The 22,844-nt window shown below is 43.5% G+C and overlaps 2 protein-coding genes across 6 annotated transcripts in view; one reads left to right on the top strand and one right to left on the bottom strand.

Annotated features, from left to right (window-relative positions):
* The window catches only part of MED12L (mediator complex subunit 12L), a 981,938-nt gene that overhangs the window by 590,513 nt on the left and 368,581 nt on the right, over positions 1 to 22,844 (top strand). The window lies entirely within an intron of this gene.
* The window catches only part of P2RY12 (purinergic receptor P2Y12), a 45,041-nt gene continuing 22,608 nt past the window's right edge, over positions 412 to 22,844 (bottom strand). For 3 of the 5 annotated variants that reach the window (XM_073674726.1, XM_073674725.1, XM_073674727.1), the window contains exon 3: positions 412 to 1,570. In XM_073674726.1, the coding sequence (XP_073530827.1) occupies positions 528 to 1,570 (1,043 nt within the window). In that variant the 3' untranslated portion in view covers positions 412 to 527. Of the gene's footprint in view, positions 1,571 to 5,568; positions 7,105 to 22,844 lie in introns of those variants that run through there. The other 2 variants (XM_073674728.1, XM_073674729.1) reach the window with 1 other exon arrangement.

Genomic DNA, 22,844 nt, shown 5'->3' on the forward strand with positions numbered 1-22,844 from the left:
CCCCACATTCCACTGCTCCAGTCCCAGCTCTCCTTTGCCGCCCTGTTTTGGCTGCAGAGACTGATGTGATGTTGACAGCTCACATAACCACTGCAGCAAATCAATGAGCTCAGCAGCTCTGGCTATGTAAGCTGTTGAGTTCAATGATTAGCTGCAGTGGTGATGTGCATTGTTGGTCTGACGTCACGCCTGTGGCCAAAATCCAGAAACTGGAGCAGCAGCGGTGAGTCGCTGCTGGAGCAGGAGAAGGCGAGGACTATCTGTCTTTGTCATTTTACTTTACAAGAATAGTTTGAATTCAAACTTTCTGAAAGTGATTTTTTACTTTTAAGATGGGTTATCTTTTGATCTTATAGTATCTTATAGAACCTTATAGTATATATTTCCTAAAACAAGAAAAAAAACAAAACATTTGAATATGTATGTTTATTCCTACTAGACATTACATTACGTAACACAAAAATTAATATATCGATGTTAGCCATACTTAGAGTTCTACCATCCTACATCATTTATTCCAGAGCAGTTCATATATTGGTCTCAGCATTACTGATAGTGTATCGCTTAGATGACCTCCGTCGTGAAAAAGCCAAGAAACCCCCTTGTTTTCTCTTCCACATAGCAGTCAATGAATTTCGAAATGATTTGCAAAGAAAGAAGTAAATAAAGGGATCCAGGCAGGCATTCAAGGAAGACAGTAACAAAGTGCTCTCTTTGAGATAGAAAAGTGCATATTGATGCGAGCAGCCGAACCATTCCCGGGTTTGACTTATTGTGTAAGGAATCCTTGCAAAATGGTAAGGGACAAAGCAAATGAAAAACACGCCAATTATAATAAACACCTTTACATTCACTTTTTTTCTAGATTGTGTTTGTTCCCTTCTAGTCCTTTTATACGATTCAAACAACTTTTTGGTTATCAATAGATAACACACCACTATAATAGCAAATGTTGCCCAAAAGATGACCTGGCACGTGACGGTCACAACTTCATGCCAAGTCTTCCCAAATTCAGACTTAAGGTATGCGCAGCTGCGGACATTTTCAGGCGTCAATGGCTGGTTTGTTAAAATCATATTGGGTAATGAGAGAAAAAACATAATAATCCATATTGAAGCTGATAAAATCTTGGCTGAAAGTGGATTTTTTGTACCCGAGTTGTCAAATGGTTTCACAGTTTTTTTATATCGATCTATAGTGATAAGTCCAAGGAAAATAATACTAATGTACATAGTGAAGTAGAACACCACTGAGGTAAATCGACAATCAAATCCTTTCAGCTGCCAAAGTTCAAGTCTTGCTTTTCCGAGAATCTTGAATGGAAATGTCATGATCATTAAGGTATCAGATATAACTGAGTTTTTTAGAAAAATTATGAAATTAGATTTGCTTGGTAACTGGAAAAACACAATAATTGCTAAGCCGTTCATTAAGAATCCAGCAATGAAGAGAATTGAGTAAGCCACGGGGAAGACTACTTGGTTGACCCGGCTATCTCTAGAGCATGTGGTATTATTGCCATGATTCGTAATATTGGGTTGCTTAAAGGTTATCCCAAGATCTCCAAATCCTGAAAAAAAAAGTTCTTGAAATTAGTTATGAATTTGAAGAATTTTGTAAATAAAATTATATTTGATTATGATCGAAGGTGGTTTAAAGTGGTTGTCAACCTTTTAAGGATAATTTTTTTCTAACTTAACTGCATGTAATTGGGGCTAAAAATTTATTTTTACCAATGGGTTTCATTAAAAATGTTGAACTTTTTGCCTCTTGTAGCTTTTGTGTTACACTGTCTTTAGCTGGCTGCACAATGAGGTAATGGGGTCGGCCACATTATCTTTATTTTAACAGATGTGTTGGGGACATGATTTTGTGTCACTATTATATAGGTATGACAGGTTTGTCCCTTGTACTTGTGGTGCAGCTTTCCTCACAGACTGCACAGCTCTCCAGTCCATAATATGGCTGCTAGTGGAGGAACATCTGAGCAGACCTGTCCATCAGTCTACTCCAACAGATAAAACACCTCACATGGGAAGGCTGCCTTCCTATTGGAAGAGGAGCTGATGGACAGGTCTGGTTAGATGCTCCTCTACCAGTGGTCATTGTACGGACTGGAGAGGTGTGCAGTCTGTGAGGAAAGCCACACTAATGAGCAAGAGGAGAACCTGTCATACTTATATCAGTAATAAGTTTCACAAAATCATGTCCCAATCATATTTGTTAAAGTAAAGATAAAGTGACTTACTCTTTTAAGTAAGTCTGATATAAATTATACATCGGAGTTTCTTTATGGCTTAAACATGATCTGTGAGTAGCATTACATTTGGTTTGTGAAAAATTTAGAATTTCTATTTTTTATGATATTTCCAGGGACGAGTTTGGGTGGACATGCCATATATGAAACTCGAGAACAATTTATGTACTCAAAATATATGTAGTCTTAAAGGAGTATTTCCATCTCCAAGATCCTATCCCGTTATGTAGTAGGTGTAATAATAATAATATAAGAAAATGCCTCCAATTAGAAAGGTAGTATAGGTTATTTGATTCGCTGCGCCTCTTTCCTCATGCGCAGGCATTGCAGGACCTTAGGTATCCATGGTTAGAACCTTAGGTATCCATGGTTACGACCACTAGCAATTAGCTAACTAACTGTCACTAAATCAGTGGTCGTAACCATGGATACCTAAGGTCCTGCAATGCCTGCACATGAGGAAAGAGACATAGCGAATCAGAAAAACTATACTACATTTCTAATTGGAGGTATTTGCTAATATTATTTATTATTACACCTATTCCATATTGGAATAGGATCTTGGAGATGGGAATACCCCTTTAAAGTAAACAATCTATAAGCCAAAGACTTCTCTATGAAAACCTTGATGTCATAACTAATATTAAACATTATAGCCATCACTTTATTGAAACTCCAAATGGTAAATTACCGCCGTATCAATAAATGTATATGCCACAAAGAGCAGGGGTCCAATAGAAAATGAGACTCATTGTTACCCTAAAGAAGCACACAACTGTCTATTAGATGACATGTAAAGTACAAAGCTACTTGATATTATGGCTGACAATGACTTGGTTAAATAATATTTTAAAAAGGATTTTTAATAAAATACTAATATATTAACAAAGTTTAGTCGGGAAAAAACATTCATGTGTTAACCATCACTACCATTAAAGATACATACATTTTTTCAGATCTAATAGTATTTGATTAAACAGAATATAGACATCAATTAGTAATTATTAAAGATAACGTTGTTGCTTTGATTTAAAGGTGGACCGCGTCTTTATTTCTCAAGATATTTTAATGCTTCTTTAGAATCTACTTAGGTTGTATTAATTCAAATTCTGGAAAACTCGTCTGTGTTTCACTAGGGGAAAGAACATCTGAGTTGCATCCCTCTTGTGTGTGATTGCTATCTATTTTTTACAAACCCAGTAGCTCCAAATGAGGGAGTCTTGTCTAAGAATCAGACCATTAGATCAGTATAGTACAGGCTTCAATCTGTGCGGGAAATCATACATGTGAATTGGTCCATTGACTTAAATTATTAGAGAAAATTTGGCACTCAGGTAAATGATGAAAGAAGATAATTTTATTGTGTGCATGCAATCCAAGAAGAGTCAGACGTTTAGGTTACCGCAGCACATGCTGTTCATCCAGAGCATTCGTAGTTACCTGTATCCTTATATACACAGCAATCTGTCTAACTCATGAAGGTCATTGTATGACAGAAACATCTTCTTTATTTTTGCATTGCCTGCACACAATAAAATTATCTTCTTTCATCATTTACCCGAATGCCAAGTTTTCGCCAAGATTTCAATGGGATAGGATCCTACTTTGGCACATCAACAGAAGTGTCGTGAGTACTGTTTTGGTCACATTGACTTTAATTAGTCAGCCTTCAGTCCGGGTGTGGTCCGATCAACACTCAAACATCTTCGTTGATATGAATAAACTCTTACGTTTAACTATATAAATACAGTACAGACCAAAAGTTTGGAGACACCTCATTTAAAGTTTTTTCTATATTTTCATGACTATGAAAATTGTACATTCACATTGAAGGCATCAAAACTATGAATTAACAAGTGGAATTATATACTTAACAGAAAAGTGTATAACAACTGAAAATATGTCTTATATTCTAGGTTCTTCAAAGTAGCCACCTTTTGCTTTGATGACTGCTTTGCATACTCTTGGCATTCTCTTGATGAGCTTCAAGAGGTAGTCACTGGAAATGGTTTTCACTTCACAGGTGTGCCCTGTCAGGTTTAGTAAGTGGGATTTCTTGCCTTATAAATGGGGTTGGGACCATCAGTTGTGTTGTGCAGAAGTCTGGTGGATACACTGCTGATATTCCTACTGAATAGACTGTTAGAATTTGTATTATGGCAAGAAAAAAGCAGCTAAGTAAAGAAAAACAAGTGGCCATCATTACTTTAAGAAATGAAGGTCAGTCAGTGCGAAAAATTGGGAAAACTTTGAAAGTGTCACAAAGTGCAGTTGCAAAAACCATCAAGCGCTACAAAGAAACTGGCTCACATGAGGACCGCCCCAGGAAAGGAAGACCAAAAGTCACCTCTGCTTCTGAGGATAAGTTTATCCGAGTCACCAGCCTCAGAAATCGCAGGTTAACAGCAGCTCAGATTAGAGACCAGGTCAATGCCACACAGAGTTCTAGCAGCAGACACATCTCTTCAACAACTATTAAGAGGAGACTTTGTGCAGCAGGCCTTCATGGTAAAATAGCTGCTAGGAAACCACAGCTAAGGACAGGCAACAAGCAGAAGAGACTTGTTTGGGCTAAAGAACACAAGGAATAGGTATTACACCAGTGGAAATCTGTGCTTTGGTCTGATGAGTTCAAATTTGAGATCTTTGGTTCCAACTACCGTGTCTTTGTGCGACGCAGAAAAGGTGAACGGATGGACTCTACATGCCTGGTTCCCACCGTGAAGTATGGAGGAGGAGGTGTGATGGTGTGGGGGTGCTTTGCTGGTGACACTGTTGGGGATTTATTCAAAATTAAAGGCATACTGAACCAGCATGGCTACCATAGCATCTTGCAGCGGCATGCTATTCTATCCAGTTTGCGTTTAGTTGGACCATCATTTATTTTTCAACAGAACAATGACCCCAAACACACCTCCAGGCTGTGTAAGGGCTATTTGACCAAGAAGGAGAGTGATGGGGTGCTACGCCAGATGACCTGGCCTCAACAGTCACCAGACCTGAACCCAATCGAGATGGTTTGGAGTGAGCTGGACCGCAGACTGAAGGCAAAAGGGCCAACAAGTGCTAAGCATCTCTGGGAACTCCTTCAAGATTGTTGGAAGACCATTTCAGGTGACTATCTCTTGAAGCTCATCAAGAGAATGCCAAGAGTGTGCAAAGCAGTCATCAAAGCAAAAAGTGGCTACTTTGAAGAACCTAGAATATAAGACATATTTTCAGTTGTTTCACACTTTTTTGTTAAGTATATAATTCCACATGTGTTAATTCATAGTTTTGATGCCTTCAGTGTGAATGTACAATTTTCATAGTCATGAAAATACAGAAAAATCTTTAAATGAGAAGGTGTCTCCAAACTTTTGGTCTGTACTGTATATACACATTATACACTCAAAATAAATGGAGTCTAATAAAGTTATTAAGGCATAAAAGTTTCAGTACTTTGAAACATTATTTTTTTTTTTTTCTGATATTTATTTAGAGGAAACTTAGCAAGAAATCAAACAACTAAAACATGTCTAAACACTATTACGAATTATAAAAAGTTACATAAATTGCACTACAAAATTTGGTCCTCATTTAGTGACAACTCTTTTTTGCTTGTCTCTTGTACTCCTGCATCGGATCATCTCTTACAATTGTCCAACAGTAATCTTCAAGCATTGATGAATTTTATTTTCCTTGATATCTTTTCTCCGTAGCCGCAATATCTTGGTGAAATCTCTCACTGTGCTCGTCGCTCACTGTTCCGCAATTTGGTGGAAGAAAGGCTATATGCGCATGTAAGAAATTAATCTTTAAGGACACGTTAAAGCCAAAATCCTTATCTGTTTTGACTAGATTTTACAACCAACTCTTCATAGTTATCTGCTCTTGAGTTTTCCAAAAAATTAGTTACCACTAATGCGAATCCTTCCCATGCAGCCTTTTCCTTGTCCTACAACGAACGGAGAAACTTCTCATCTTAAAGAAGTTTACGAATCTGAGGTCTAATAAAGACTCCTTCTTTTATCTGTGTTTCACTCAACCTTGGAAATTTATCAATGAGATTCTTGAATGCTTTTGCATTTTTATCCATTGCCTTTACAAAGTTCTTCATTAGGCCCAACTTGATATTCAATGGTGGTAACAAAATCTTATGTGTGTCAACAAGTGATGGATGTAGGACATTTTTACTCCCTGGTTGAAGTGAATGTCCGAGTGGCCAGTCTCTTTTATTGTAGTTATATTCTCTTGCACGACTATCCCACCCACACAGAAAGCGGCAGTACTTTGTGAATCCACACTTGAGACCAAGTAAGATGGCAACCATCTTTAAGTCACCCTAGAGGGGCTACAAATGTTGGTCATAGTTCAGGCACCTCAACAGCTGTTTTTTGTTGTCATTGGTTCTTTTCATGTAGACTGCATAACCAACTGGAATTGAAGGTAGCGCATTGCCATTATGCAGCAAGACAGCTTTTAGGCTTGTTTTGGACAAATCGATGAAGAGCCTCCATTCCTTTATTGGACAAGGTCTTTATCACAGTTGTGGAACAAAGAAATCCGAACATCGCTCACTAGGAGATTCCACTGATGTAGCCTGGCACCTAAAAGCTCAGCATTACTCTTGGACAGAACAAAATCTCTAACAAGATTCTTTAGTTCCTTTTGTGTTATAAGGTGTGGTTCAGTTCAGTCGTGAGAGGAAGATGCTTCATGACACCAAGTGCCCTCTTCTTCCTCACTTGACTGAAAATGTTTCTGGTATTTTTGGAACTGGCAGTTCTTCTGTATGTTGTACTGGGCGTATTTCAGATGGAATGTTTGGATACTGTAAAGTCCACTTCTTCCTTGAAACTCCTTTCCTAATGGGGGGCATCAAGCAGAAATAGCAATTGGTAATGTGATCGGTTGGCTCTCTCCAGATCATTGGGACTGCAAAAGGCATATATTACCTCTTGCCATGCAACCATTGGGTAAGATGTGATACACATCTATTGCAGCATATGTGTGGAGCCCAACTTTTGTCCTGATCGCCTATTCTGCAGCCAAAATACAAGTTGTAGGCTTTCCTTATCATGGTAGTCAAGTTTCGCCTTTGTGACGCAAAAGTGACTTCTCCACATATGTAGCAAAATCTATCCACTTTGTTAATGCAAGAACAAGAGATATCTGAAAGACATATATAAATGTCAATATGCTAAGAAACTAAGCTAAGAAATCCTAAAACTGTATACCTTGCACAGAGAGCATTTATAAAAGTAGGTGATGCAACTGTAATTAGGATTACGTTATCGGAGCTGAGTTGGCGTTTTTTGATTGGTCACCCTAAGATGACAAAATACTGAAGACACAATAGACAAAATAGATGATGTAATAGACTAACTACTAACAATGCAATAATGATGATGAAATAATAAAGACGTATTTTTCCTATAAACCTGCATGAAAGGTGAAAGTAATTATTACCACCTCATCTGGATCTTGAAAATCAGAGTCAATCAGCAAATTTAAGCATCATATTCATTTTCAGCAGAACAAAATTAGTTGCAGTGAACATGTCAGCAGGATTTTGCTTAGTAAACTATAGAGAGTGTCATATTGGGGCTGCTGCACTGATTAATATGATACCTGAGGTGAAGAAATCTGACTTGTGGTTCTTGTGTAATCAGTGTTTGCAGTTTTCAGTTAATGATATGCCTGTGCTCCGGGGTGGGACTGTAGGCAGGGTCTTATCGTGGTGCTGTAGGCCAGATAAGCAAGAAAAGACCTGCCCACAGGCTGCCCCGAAGCACAATTATGTTCCTCATCATAGAGACAGACAGCCAGATAGACAGAGAGGGACGGGCCTGTGGGCAAGGTCTTATCTTGCTGATCTGGCCTAGAGCACCAAGGAAAGAACCTGCCCACAAGCCCGCCCCGAAGTACAAGAATTTAAATATCTCCAAACTGCAAATAAAGATTACACAAGAACCACAGGACGGATTTATTCACCTCAGGTATAATTTTAATCAGTGTAATGGCACCAACATGGCACTGCCTGTAGTTTACTTAGCAAAATCCTGCTGACAGGTTCGCTTTAAGTTCAACTATTTTTGTCTCTGAACTAATTTGGCTGTAGAACAGTGAAATTGATAAACCAAAGACTAGTTTATGAAAATCTTGATATCATAACTAATTATCAATATTATCTTTATCCCTTTATTTCTATTAAAATAACAGATGAAACTCCAAATGGTTAAATTACTGCTGTATCAATAAATGTACAGTATATGGCACAAATTTATATGTATTCCTTTGTATTTCTATGTTAACAGTAATAAAATCAAATTTTTAAAAAATCTACTTAAATGTCCAATAATTAAACAAAAAAAATGGGGACAGGAGAGAGAATACAAATGAGTAGAAATACTCCTATTCCACAATGTGCAATATTAAACAAAAAACCTCTTGCCAAAAATAAGTAATAAATTAAAATGGATACTACCACCATATATGTTTTTTGCCTATTTATTTTTTAAACAACTTACTTCTCTGGGGCTCGAGGAATCTAGGATAACATAGGTGCTATTTTAGCATTCCGTCCTCTATAAGAAGTGATCTTTATGTACAAGACCTCAGAAGGTAGTGATCATCAGTAGACTTTATTGTATTTCTTTTCAATGGTTGGAAAGACGCAGAGTGGCACAGTGCATTGATGGTTGCAAAATAGCCTCGTACACACTTGAACATTACATTGTCATGCTGAGGGACAGAGACTTCTTGATAATACCCTGGTACCCTGTCAGTGTATGGCTAGACTGGCTCTTGACTTTTACCTGAATTTTAGTGCTGTCATCATATGGGAGACTACTTTTAACCCTCAGCATGCCTCACCAAGGAGGTACCACCAGGGGTTGTACCAACTACTCTCAATGTAGCCCTTCTGGAGGTCATTGAGACTGTAAAATTACTAGCTACTATGCCTGCAAATGGTTCTCTCCTTTTAACTGCTCTTGAGCACCATTTTAAAGTTGAATATACATTGTTATTGCATAGCAACTAAATATCTGGGATCATGTCTCACAGTAGATGTCTGGTCCCGAGACAAGTAAGCTACTCAGGTTATGTTCAACAGCCATTTTCAGGCTGAGCATACCTGGACCACTCTAGTGAGAGCAAGTTTGTCTCTGAGGGAAACCTGCTCATTTCTCCTTCCTCCAAGGTAAAGTCCACTTCTTCCCCCTGTAATAGACTTTGTTGCAATTGGGGAGTATTGTTCCACTTGAAAGATGTCTTGTAGATGAAAACCTCTTTGCCAGTATCGCTAAAGATAATGAATCCAGAACTACTGAGCGTATTAAACCATTTAACAATGCCCCGTTTTTGCTTCTCACAGTCCCACCTTCCTCTTGAAACATCAATTAGTGGACCATTTTTCCATCTGGGCAGTGTTTTGCATTCTTCTTTTTCTCTTCTTTTAACAATCCCTTTTCCTATATGTGACATGCAGAAGTCGTGCTGTTGTGCTTCAGAAGCATCCAGCAACTAGAGGGGTTAACACAGTCACAGGAGACAGAGAGTGTTTTAGCAGAGCCCCAGGGGGATTGGGGGGAACTTGTTACTGTAGTCTGGCTGAAGCCGAAGAGAGAGATGGTGTGTTATCTGGATCTGACAGAAGGCAACTGAACAGGATTCAGATCAGGAGAGAAACTAAACACAGGTCAGATAAACTCCCTGAACTAACAGTGCAGAGTGTTATCAGGCAGGAAGATAAGGACGGGAAGGAATTGTGTCACAGAGATCATGTCCCTCATCAATCCCTCCCCCCCTCCATCTTCATGCAGGATAAAGAATGCTGTGTACTATTGTGCCCTTGTGAAGGAAAAGCCTGTGGTTGTGTATGCATAGAAGTATGCTGCTAAGAGATCTAATCTATGCTAAATTATGCTACTGAAGAGACTGTAATACTGTGCCTTGTGAAGAAACTACTATATTGTTACTGGAGCAGGTTGCTCAAGGCAAATTATAGCCTAGAAGTTCAACATTTCTTATGATATCTTAAACTGACTATTACTGTAACAGTATAGCTACCACAGGCCATGTAGCCAAAGTCCTTATTAGTAAAAGGAATACAAAAAATTCAACTCAAATCAAAAGGCCATTGGATTGAAATACAGTATTAAACTGAGCCCCATCTTGCAAGTTTTAGAGGGTCATTCCCAGGATTGTCAGTTATCCCTCATTGATTCTCGAGAACAGGGGTCCAAATTCACAAGAACATGGCTTCTCTGAACCCTGTTTTGAATAGAACAGATATGTGCTTGCTCAATCTTTGCTCCATTCAATGTGTATGGGACTGTCACAATCAGCCGAGCATTGTACTCTGCTTTTTCCAACAGTCCAATAGAGAATGAATGGATCAGTGGGCGAACAGATGCATTGCTGCAGCCATTCAGATAGGTTACATAAATGCACTGATCTGGTGAGGTGACCACCAGTGGGGGTCCCATCCTGTGGATAGATAATAACTTCTTGTAACCCGAATATCCTTTTAAAGACTGCAAAACTCAACTCCTCAGTTCACTTTTGAATGATCTTTTACAAGGCCTGGGGGACTGTGCGGTATTACAATAGTCATGTAGCACCCAAAGTGCCTGCTGGCTTTCATCTATCCATCAGCAACACTATGGGTCTACAGTAGGCTACCTCCTGTCCCAGCCTACCTCACCTAGACATTTCACCAGCTTCTTCTTATAGATCTGCCCTTCACTTCTCTAGATCCTCATCACTGCCAAGTAGCTAAATTTAAAGGAATTGATTTTAAGCACCCTCAGTTGTGATACCACAAATGTTTATGTTGCCCCATCCTCTACAGCACAAGAGTATGGTCTGAGAACACTAAGTGGCCAGGTAATAGGAATCCTTGTTATCTTACATGATTAGCAGCAAAGTAGTACAGTTAATGGCACTACTTCACACAGGCAATTATTAACTAACCACTTTCTACTTGTCACAAGTTAATAAGATTGTCTAAGCTAAATAAAAATTCCTCCACATAAATGTAATAGTATAAAATAATAAATGTATAATTATTCAACAGACTGAACTTTCATTGATTCAGAGCAGGCTTCACAAAAGCAATCCATCAGGCCTGGCAGTGATGGCGTCTGTTCTTCAGTCACCTGACCGTTGGGGCCTGCAATTGGCTGCAGCGGTCAGATGTTTGAAGCGAGACATCTTCGGCTGTGCATCTGATGTCACCCCAATTCAGTCGCCTGATCACATTTTCACACAACCTGCACTGACTTCAATACCAGTTTCCTCTGGGCTGAAGTTCCCCTGAAGTTCAGGGATACACAGCCCACAGAGTCTCCCTGAATTAATCGATTTCACGGCTGATATCCTCACACTGCTGACTACCCTTAGGACTGAAGTTGCATACTCTGGCCCTGCTGTACCAGCTGCACCACTCTGGCCCTGTGAATTCATTGGGTTCCCTGTCAAAATTTAACCAGACCTACCACACCTCCTCCACAACCTGAAGGATACTGCTCTGTTGGGACTGTCAAGAGTAGAGAACCAACCCCTTCCTTGCCCTGTGTGAAATAACTGGTGACATATGCTGTGTAATGCTGGGTTATGTTATACATGAGAGAATGTGCTATTTGATGTTTGTTAAAAGAAAAAAAGCCGCTGAAGTTATAACGATGTTTTTGCAAAATGATGTACTGGTCCTCTAAGAAGCCTTTCAGTAAATATATTTTGGCTTAAAGGGGTTTTCCCATGAATTGCAATAAGAATAATTTCCACAATTGAATGTGTTTAAATAAAATGTTCCTGTGCTGAGATAATCTTATAAATGTGCTCCTGCTGTGTACTGTGTAATAGCGGTGTCTGACCATACAGGGACATGGTCTGATCATACCACATCTCCTGGGCAGGGGAGGAAGCAAAACAATATACAGATATTACAGCACGGGATCGCAGCTGATTCTTTTTCTGAGATAAAACATTTTCCTGCCTGTTTTTAAACAATGTTTTACTTCAAAGAAAGAATTAGCTGCGAACCCGTGCTGAAATGTCTGTATATTGTTTTGCTTCCTCCCCTGCCCAGGAGATGTGGTATGATTAGACCATGTTCCTGTACGGTCAGACACAGCCATTGATTAAAATTAACTTTTGTTTGTGGGAAAACACCTTTAAATATGCACCTAAAGGGACATATTGGGCTGTAGACTTGTATTGATGCAATCTGGAGTTTCATTATTTATCTTTAATGGGTTATTGCTAACTGAGTAAGTTATGACCTACAGTACAGACCAAAAGTTTGGACACACCTTCTCATATAAAGATTTTTCTGTATTTATGAAACAACTGAAAATATGTCTAATATTCTAGGTTCTTCAAAGTAGCCACCTTTTGCTTTGATGACTGCTTTGCACACTCTTGGCATTCTCTTGATGAGCTTCAAGAGGTAGTCACCGGAAATGGTTTTCACTTCACAGATGTGCCCTGTCAGGTTTAATAAGTGGGATTTCTAGCCTTATAAATGGGTTGGGACCATCAGTTGTGTTGTGCAGAAGTCTGGTGGATACACAGCTGTCCTACTGAATAGACTGTTAGAATTTGTATTATGGCAAGAAAAAAGCAGCTAAGTAAAGAAAAACGAGTGGCCATCATTACTTTAAGAAATGAAGGTCAGTGAGTCCGAAAAATTGGGAAAACTTTGAAAGTGTCCCCAAATGCAGTTGCAAAAACCATCAAGTGCTACAAAGAAACTGGCTCACATGAGGACCACCCCAGGAAAGGAAGACCAAGAGTCACCTCTGCTTCTGAGGATAAGTTTATCCGAGATACCAGCCTCAGAAATCGCAGGTTAACAGCAGCTCAGATTAGAGACCAGGTCAATGCCACACAGAGTTCTAGCAGCAGACACATCTCTACAACAACTGTTAAGAGGAGACTTTGTGCAGCAGGCCTTCATGGTAAAATAGCTGCTAGGAAACCACTGCTAAGGACAGGCAACAAGCAGAAGAGACTTGTTTGGGCTAAAGAACACAAGGAATGGACATTAGACCAGTGGAAATCTGTGCTTTGGTCTGATGACTCCAAATTTGAGATCTTTGGTTCCAACCACCGTGTCTTTGTGTGACGCAGAAAAGGTGAACGGATGGACTGGCCTCCACAGTCACCAGATCTGAACCCAATCGAGATGGTTTGGGGTGAGCTGGACCGCAGAATGAAGGCAAAAGGGCCAACAAGTGCTAATCATCTCTGGGAACTCCTTCAAAATTGTCGGAAGACCATTTCCGGTGACTACCTCTTGAAGCTCATCAAGAGAATGCCAAGAGTGTGCAAAGCAGTCATCAAAGCAAAAGGTGGCTACTTTGAAGAACCTAGAATATAAGACATATTTTCAGTTGTTTCACACTTTTTTGTTAAGTATATAATTCCACATGTGTTAATTCATAGTTTTGATGCCTTCAGTGTGAATGTACAATTTTCATAGTCATGAAAATACAGAAAAATCTTTAAATGAGAAGGTGTGTCCAAACTTTTGGTCTGTACTGTAAGTGTAGCATCCCGAGGGCTCGGCTGCTACAGGGGTATTGCACCTCAAACCAGAGGTGTGATATTCCACTCCCGGGTAAGGATGTGGAGTGTGGACTAGGACTCGTTTAGCCGCATGCACCACACACACCCCATTTCCGAGGGACAGGTCAACGGTGCTCCCACTAGACAGAAGTGCAGGCACGACAGCATCTGTCCCTGGCTGGAGTGGGGCGGGGGGTGGAATACCCAGTGGTGTAGGAGCAGATAGGGGTGGGTTTCTGGGCATAGGTAGGAGCCCATTGGTTGCTAGTCACCTGGGCTCGGGTGTTAGAAGGAGGTATATAAGGTGGGCACCATCTTAGGACAGGAGCCAGTTCAGAGAGGAGTTCAGCCAGAGAGGGCTGACAGGGAGCTGTGGCTCAGTCTGGGCCCAGCTCCAGAGGCAGGCCTGGAGTGGAGGCCAGAAACAGCAGAAAGAGAGAGGAGAAGGAGCGGAAAGGAAAGTAAGAAAGGAACTGGAACAGAGGAGAAAGGAAGCAAGGAACACAGAGAAAGGCCCAGAGACACGAGGACAGAAGGAACCCCATATGCCCAGGAGATACAGGGTGAAGGGTTGGCAGAACAGGGTACCGGAACCCAAATTGGTGGAGGCAACAAATTCCTTAGCCAAAGACCGGAGGTTGTTACCACATCTTGGTGCGACCCCTCACTACATCCACCAGGAAAGCATACCGCATAGGGTCAGGGAAACTGGAGATAGGTTTCGCCAAGAGAAGGCCCGAGGAAGCTGGACAAAGGTGGGTCACTGGTGGGGACGGCCAGAGAAAGGAAAGGAAGGGAGCCCTGTGCCACGCTCTGGAATTGCCTGGGAGTTGGTCGAGTCCCTCACCTGGTGAACGCAGCACGGCTCAGGCGGTCCCTCATGTGCACAAGTGACCAGAATAACAACTGTGAGTAAAGCATTGGAAACTGCAATTACAAGTCTCTGTGTTCCATCGCCGCACCAGCACCATTAGGACTGGGACGCTCACACCATCACTCCCACCATCATCCACATTAGCTGCCCTGAGGCAATACTTCTCCCATGGGGAGTTATTCCATACTCGGCTGCGCAAACTACATCAGCCTCAGCGGTCTGCAGCGCAGCGGCGGTCCCCACTGACCGCAATCCACGGGTGGCGTAGTCGGACACTTATTATAACACTAATAGACTGCCACTGAATTGACCACCCTGGGCACGGACCGGGTCGCCGCCACACGGAGACTACAACCCCCAGCATCTTACAGAAGGCCCGGCTCCGGGTATCCCCTGCACAGCACAGGCCCAGGGGCGCGTCAACTTTGGCGTAGTCGGCAGGATCTTTACCAACCCGCCACAAGCGGGTATTGCGTGCCTGAAGAAGATTGTGCATGTACCTTGAAAAGAAATCTCCCGCCATTTCCAGAAGTTTCCCGCCGTCCGGAGTCGTTTCCTGCCATCCGGAGCCAATTCCCGCCATCAGACACCATCTTGGACCGTTTCCCGCCATCTTCATCCGTTTTTCCCGCCCTGGCAGAGCGGACGCCATTATGTGCGCACCAAAGGACAGCAGGAAGCCGCCTCCCATCATGGGCCAGGTCCCAGAGTGGCGCCAAAGGAGGGGCCCGCCCCCAGCAACGATGAGTGCAGCAATGGAAATGTCCATCAACATGGGGGGGCTGCCCCTAAAGGTGATTGTCAGCAGATGCCCCCAAGACCACCCCCCATGGGGGCGCATAGGAAAGAAAACTGTGGGGCCGGGCGCGGCCTGGATCAGTCTGAACCTGCTGCACCCGGAGATGGAGGGAGCAGAGAACTCCACCAGCACCCTGGCCCGCAGCCTGCTGCAAGCTGAGCCACCCTGCAGCCTGACTGAGTTGCTAGCCCAGCTGCCCAGGGACCCGGACAGTGCGCGCGCAGAGCTGGAAGACCTGAACAGGAGGATGGTCCGGGCGCAGCGGGATGTGTTTGCCGGGTGGAGAGAGGAGATGGCCCGGCAGCACGAAGGCAGCCAGCGGAGGACCCCGTCGGGACCAGGCAGCGCGCTTACCGCTGGGCGTGGAGAAGAGGGACCGGCAGCTGCAGACGACGCCGCGGAGGAGGCCACGGAGACTGAGGCAGGTAATGGGGACGCTACCACCCCAAGCCCTGGGAACACCAGCCTGCCCTCACCCTCCACTGCGAGACCCGAAGCCCCGGGGACCGTACCTGACATCATGCCTCCACCGCCGCCAGCTAGGCCTCAGGCTGCAAACGTCACCGTCACGCCCCGCCCCGCGCTGTGCCCTCTGAACCCGGGCGCCGTAAAGCGGGAGACATCACAGGCCGGGACGCAAGGCCCAGCACACCCGGGTGCCGCTGCCTCACCAGCGCCCCCTACCTTGGCGGTGCCACCCCCGGGCGCGACCAACAAGCGACCACTGGCCTGGTCGCAAGGCCGAGTGCCCCCGAGCGCTGGCACACATCTGAAGCCCGCGGTGCCACCCCTGGGTGCGGACCTGTACGCCCAATATACCAGCCCGGATGGGCTGCCCTTTGAGTGGCCACCGGAGTTTGCCAACCCCCATCTCCGGAGAGAACAACCCCTGAGCGAGCCTCTGATCCCGGCCCCGGAGCCTGCCAACATCGCTCCACCCCCGCCGGAGGATGCCCAGTTTGCATGGGACCCCACCGGCGAGAATCTCATGGGGTTCACCCAGGAGACCCGGGCGGAAGCACCCCAGCGCCTGGATTGCTGCCGTCAGCAGCTGGCCACCTATGAAAGGGAGCGGCGCAGAGGCGCATCAGGGAGGAGCGACTCCAAGCCCGGAGCCCGGAGCAGAAGAGGAGGGCCCGTCAGGACTCCCAAGCCATCCATGGTCCCAGAGTCACCGGGACCGTAGTAAAGTTCCAGCTAGAGCATGGCTGGGGCTTCATCAGAGACCCGGAGGCTGACACCGACGTCTTTGTCACCAGGAGAGACGTGGAAAGCCACTTGTCAGAGGGACACCACGGCCGTGACCTGTACCCCGGTGACGTGGTCACCTACACCCGGCACAAGGGCGCAAAGGGACTGTATGCCCTCCATGTCCACCGTCTAACAGAGGAGGAGCTGCAGTACCGCCCAGACATGGACTACCCTGAGCATCCGGACGAACCTGAAGACTACCCAGAAGAGCGAGGAGGACACCGTTACCAGTAAACGGTAAAATGGAACTGTTCCCGTTTGTGAAAGTGTGGTCCCCGTTGGGACAAATAGTGAACTGTTGACTGTTTAAAAATTGCCCCTAATCCCTAACCAGGCTGAGGACTGTGAGCAGCCATTCCCCTATCCCCACTAGCCGAGGACTGAGAGCAGCCAACCCCTTGTAAATAGTTGCGATTCTTAAAGCGCCCCCTACTGGTTTTATACAGAAACCGCAACGTCTACCTCAAGGCGGATTAAATGGACTGTTGCACCTTTTCCTGGTCACAAGTTGCACAGCGGCCAGAGTTCAAGAATCTGTTTGAAAATGGTTTACTTGAAAATGCCTTAAATTGAAAAGTTTAATATGCTGCTAAAATAATAATGCCAAAGTTTTATATAGTATTTTATAAAAGAGTTCCGGTGGCATTAGTAAAATGTTTTATACCAGTAACGTTGGAAAGAAAAGAGTACCTCCCATAAAGGGATGAGTGTTGGTTAAATGTCTTATATGCGAATGCATTCTAAAAATGTGTATGTTTTAAATTGTTTTATTCTTTTCCAGCCCGAGGACGTGCTGTGATTTACCAGGGGGGAATGTAGCACCCCGAGGGCTCGGCTGCTACAGGGGTATTGCACCTCAAACCAGAGGTGTGATATTCCACTCCCAGGTAAGGATGCAGTGTGGACTAGGACTCATTTAGCTGCATGCACCACACACACCCATTTCCGAGGGACAGGTCAACGGTGCTCCCACTAGACAGAAGTGCAGGCACGACAGCATCTGTCCCTGGCTGGAGTGGGGCGGGGGGTGGAATACCCAGTGGTGTAGGAGCAGATAGCGGTGGGTTTCTGGGCATAGGTAGGAGCCCATTGGTTGCTAGTCACCTGGGCTCGGGTGTTAGAAGGAGGTATATAAGGTGGGCACCATCTTAGGACAGGAGCCAGTTCAGAGAGGAGTTCAGCCAGAGAGGGCTGACAGGGAGCTGTGGCTCAGTCTGGGCCCAGCTCCAGAGGCAGGCCTGGAGTGGAGGCCAGAAACAGCAGAAAGAGAGAGGAGAAGGAGCGGAAAGGAAAGTAAGAAAGGAACTGGAACAGAGGAGAAAGGAAGCAAGGAACACAGAGAAAGGCCCAGAGACACGAGGACAGAAGGAACCCCATATGCCCAGGAGATACAGGGTGAAGGGTTGGCAGAACAGGGTACCGGAACCCAAATTGGTGGAGGCAACAAATTCCTCAGCCAAAGACCGGAGGTTGTTACCACATCTTGGTGCGACCCCTCACTACATCCACCAGGAAAGCATACCGCATAGGGTCAGGGAAACCGGAGATAGGTTTCGCCAAGAGAAGGCCCGAGGAAGCTGGACAAAGGTGGGTCACTGGTGGGGACGGCCAGAGAAAAGAAAGGAAGGGAGCCCTGTGCCACGCTCTGGAATTGCCTCGGAGTTGGTCGAGTCCCTCACCTGGTGAACGCAGCACGACTCAGGCGGTCCCTCATGTGCACAAGTGACCAGAATAACAACTGTGAGTAAAGCATTGGAAACTGCAATTACAAGTCTCTGTGTTCCATCGCCGCACCAGCACCATTAGGACTGGGACGCTCACACCATCACTCCCACCATCATCCACATTAGCTGCCCTGAGGCAATACTTCTCCTGTGGGGAGTTATTCCATACTCGGCTGCGCAAACTACATCAGCCTCAGCGGTCTGCAGCGCAGCGGCGGTCCCCACTGACCGCAATCCACGGGTGGCGTAGTCAGACACTTATTATAACACTAATAGACTGCCACTGAATTGACCACCCTGGGCACGGACCGGGTCGCCGCCACACGGAGACTACAATCCCCAGCATCTTACAGAAGGCCCGGCTCCGGGTATCCCCTGCACAGCACAGGCCCAGGGGGCGCGTCATAAGTATATGAAAGGTTATATGTTGCTTGATCACTGGGAATTCCCCACCTGCCCCCTTGATCTTAAAGCACCACGCCAGCCTTTTTTGTTATTTCCGTGCTGCAGTGGTGCACTGAGTAGTGACTTCCAGATTGCCCAGCAAACACTGGAGCAATCTGACAAGTCACAACCTGCAGAAGACGCCCAGAGCAGCGTCGATAACAGATGAAGATGACAGCTGGTAAATATAAGACTAGGCGAAGGGGGCTTTAATTAGTGACACCACCGCAGCACTGAAATAAAAAAAAAACCACTGGAGTGGTGCTTTAAGAATGGGGCTCTGAAATGTCCTGTTATAATAGAGCTGTGGATCCCAAGTGTGCACCACCACTGCATTCATTGTCCATGTGACTGTCGGAGATAGCTCAGCAATACACTTGGCTATTTTGGGCAGTTCGACAATTAATCTAGTAATTGTGTGGATTACCCTCCAATATTCATGAAGAATAGCAGCACAGAATTTATGTGGATGCTTAGTAGATCTGTACTGGTCCCATGTACCCTCACCAGTCATAAATGCCATAGAAAAAGGTTTTTGTTGCACTCAAAATAAACTTCAAAAACAGATTCATCAAGATAAGCAATGTTCTCCTGGGTCTTGAGCAGTCAGAGTATTGGAGTCAAATGCTTCTGATTCATGGAGAGGTGCAATCCTCTTAATGGAACCGGCGCTTTTGAAAAGTGGCATACGCCTCGCCACTAATCTTACTCCAGTCAAGGGCTATAGTAAGATTTCTGGCATAAATGCCACCACAAACCACCCCTTTCAGAATCTCTCGGTTTCTTCTCAGAAGCTGTCAAAGCTGATTAATAAAGACATATTGGTCCCATGTCTATTGTGTGAATTGAGCAGACATGAACATTGCTCCATTCATTGAATTGAACACATGGGAACCTTGTGTCGATTTCTTCCACTTCTAGAAAACATTGATGAATGACAGTTCAGAAGACTTATTAATTGAAAAAAATGGTGTAACGGGCATCCGCTCCATATCTCACTTTGCATTTACAACAAAACTTTCAGCTTTTGCCCAAGTATTAGAGAATACAGAACAGTACTGTGCAAACCGTGGTTCTGTTTGAATCTACAACTCCCAGCATGCTTCAGGAACAGCTTCTGGACCACTGGTTCCACATCACTACTCAACAGTATAGAAATGAGCTATGATGTGTGGTCAGATATAGGTACAAATATAATGTGTGAATCTGATCTAAATTTTAGTAGAGTGTATTCACATGTCACAATTTCGACACACTTTTGCAGTGATTTTCATAAAATCTAGTATGAATGTTCCTCAAGCAGAGCAATCAAGGATAATTGTATATCTAGTGATTATATTGGGAATAGTCAGATTCCATGCCTAGAGCAGCACCACCTATAAATACAACCATACTCATCGTATATGTATGGCGCATGTTGTGTCTCCCCCTTTGGTGCGGGCTCCGGCGCTGAGCCCGCATCTTTCCTGGCACATGGCAGCTGATCTGATCAGCTGTCATGTGCCCCTAACAGCCGTGGGTGGAACCACGATCCAACCGCTGCTATTAACATGTTAAATGCTGCTGTCAAACTACAACAGTGGCATTTAACATGGCCGCCCTAGAAGTGTGTCACAAACCACGCCCATTGGTGCACCCGTCACATGATCATGGGCCACCAACGGGTTGGCATGACAACCCGGGGTCTGCAGGAGACCCCTGTGGTTGTCATAGCCTATGAGCATTGCTATGAGTGCTGCCCAGTGGTCGGCGTTCATATGAGCACTTTTGTTACACATAGCAGAGCTGAAGCCCTGCTATGTGTAAGACAAGCGAGCAGAAAATTGCAGCTTCTAGTTTCCCTTGGAGCCTATTGAAGCCAGTAAAAAGTAAAAAAAAAAAAAAGTTTTAAAAAATATTTAAAGAATCGAAAAGTTCAAATCACCCCCTTTCGCCCCATTCAAAATAAAACAATAAAAAACAATCAAAAATGCACATATTTGGTATCGCCGCATTCAGTATCACCCAATCTATCAACATATAAAAAAATATTTAATCCGATCAGTAAACGGTGTAACGAGAAAAAAATCTAAACGCCAGAATTATGTTTTTTTGGTCGCCGCAACACTGCAATAAAATGCAATAACAGGTGATCCAAAGATCATATTTACCCCAAAATGGGTCAATAAAAACGTCAGCTCGGCATACAAAAAATAAGCCCTCACCCGACCCCAGATCCCAAAAAATTGAGACGCTACAGGTCTCGGAAAATGGCAACTTTTTTTTTCTTAACAAACTTTGGATTTTTTTTTACCACTTAAATAAGAAAGAACCTATACATGTTTGGTATCTATGAACCTGTAGTGATCTGGAGAATCATAATGGCAGGTCAGTTTATTTAGTGAACATGGTAAAAAAAAAAAAAAACAATTGTGGTATTGCATCGCACTTTGATTTTCTTTCCTGTTTTCCAGTACACGATATTGCAAAACCAATGTTGTCATTCAAAAGTATAACTCGTTCCACAAAAAACAAGCCCTCACACGGCCATATTGACCAAAAAATATAAAAGTTATGGCTTTGAGAAGAAGGGGAGCAAAAAATTAAAGTGCAAAATGGAAAATGGTCACGGAATGAAGGGGTTAAAGATCCGCTGCAGGTGACTGACTGTCAATCACCTGAAGCAGTCCTGGGAGAAGCCGGCTGGGGGAGAAGGCTAATCTAGTTTATTTCTATGGTCGTTCCTTCTCGGATCCTTATAGTATATTTTCTCTGAAGCCCCGGATCATTTCGGAGACGCATGTACCTGGCTTCAATCGTACAGCCAGGCTCTGATTCATGCTGACAGGTTCCTTCTATATTATAGTTTTGAATTGTCAGGTCTTTAATTCAGTTTACAAACAAAATATCAGCACATTCCTTGAGAGGATACTGAGGCTAGGGGAATAGCCAGCTCACCTAGCGGTAAGTGCACGAAGGGAAGTCAGATTGTGTTCTGTCCTGTGAGCATTGTCTTCATGCGGCTCCAAAAATGTAACACTGCTCAATATAGTACTCACAATTTCTCACTGCGTATTGTATGGTACACTTTAAAAAAATAATCAATCAAGCCTTGGGGCTCATACAGACGGCCGTATTTTGGGTCTGAGTGCATTCTGACAAAAACTTTGGATCAAACTTTGAACAATGTTATTCTATGGGGCCTTGCACATTTCCGAATTTTTCCTCAGAAAGAGTGTGACCGAGGAAAATAATCACTGCATGCTTGATTTCCATCCGATATTCGGATCGCACTCTGCCATGCAAGTCAATGAGTCAGTGGAAACCATCTGCGTGCCGTCCGATTTCCGCAGATTGACAATGCTGAAGATGGAGAAATTTGTTTCTCCATCATTTCCTCATCTGAGAGAATCGGATCACACTATGATTACACTCTGATCAAACTCTGACCAGTGTGATCAGCATAATCAGACCGATTCTCTCACATGAAAGAATATAAGGTCATCTGCACATAGCCTTAGGATAATTTACTTTCCAATTTTCAAGGAAAACTGCCTGATCATTTCTGTGAGAGCTTTCGTCACAACCATATAAATATTCTGAGAATCTGACAAAACAGGACATTTTGTATCAATTTTCTGGAATCCCTAATTAACTGATTTCAGCCCCAGCATTTATCACTTTGGCTGGATAATGAATAAGGTTTAGGGCTTTATATATCCCATCAAAAATGACATAGTGTCTATTAACTATGAGGAAGATGACTGACTATTTACTATTATTATTTTCATGTGGTTAGGATTGAGTAACCAGATGTTGGGTTGTGGGAAAGTTAGAGGATAACAATGAAAAAGATAGCTTTCAGTCATCCAAATTTGACATCAACATTAAAGGGATATTCTCTTACATTTATGGCATATTGACAGGAAATGCCTTTAATGAATAGTAGATGTAGAA

The sequence above is a fragment of the Phyllobates terribilis genome, unplaced genomic scaffold (genome assembly GCF_046119375.1).
Source record: "Phyllobates terribilis strain yellow unplaced genomic scaffold, ASM4611937v1 Scaffold_3__8_contigs__length_932513732, whole genome shotgun sequence".
Classification (NCBI taxonomy): Eukaryota; Metazoa; Chordata; class Amphibia; order Anura; family Dendrobatidae; genus Phyllobates; species Phyllobates terribilis.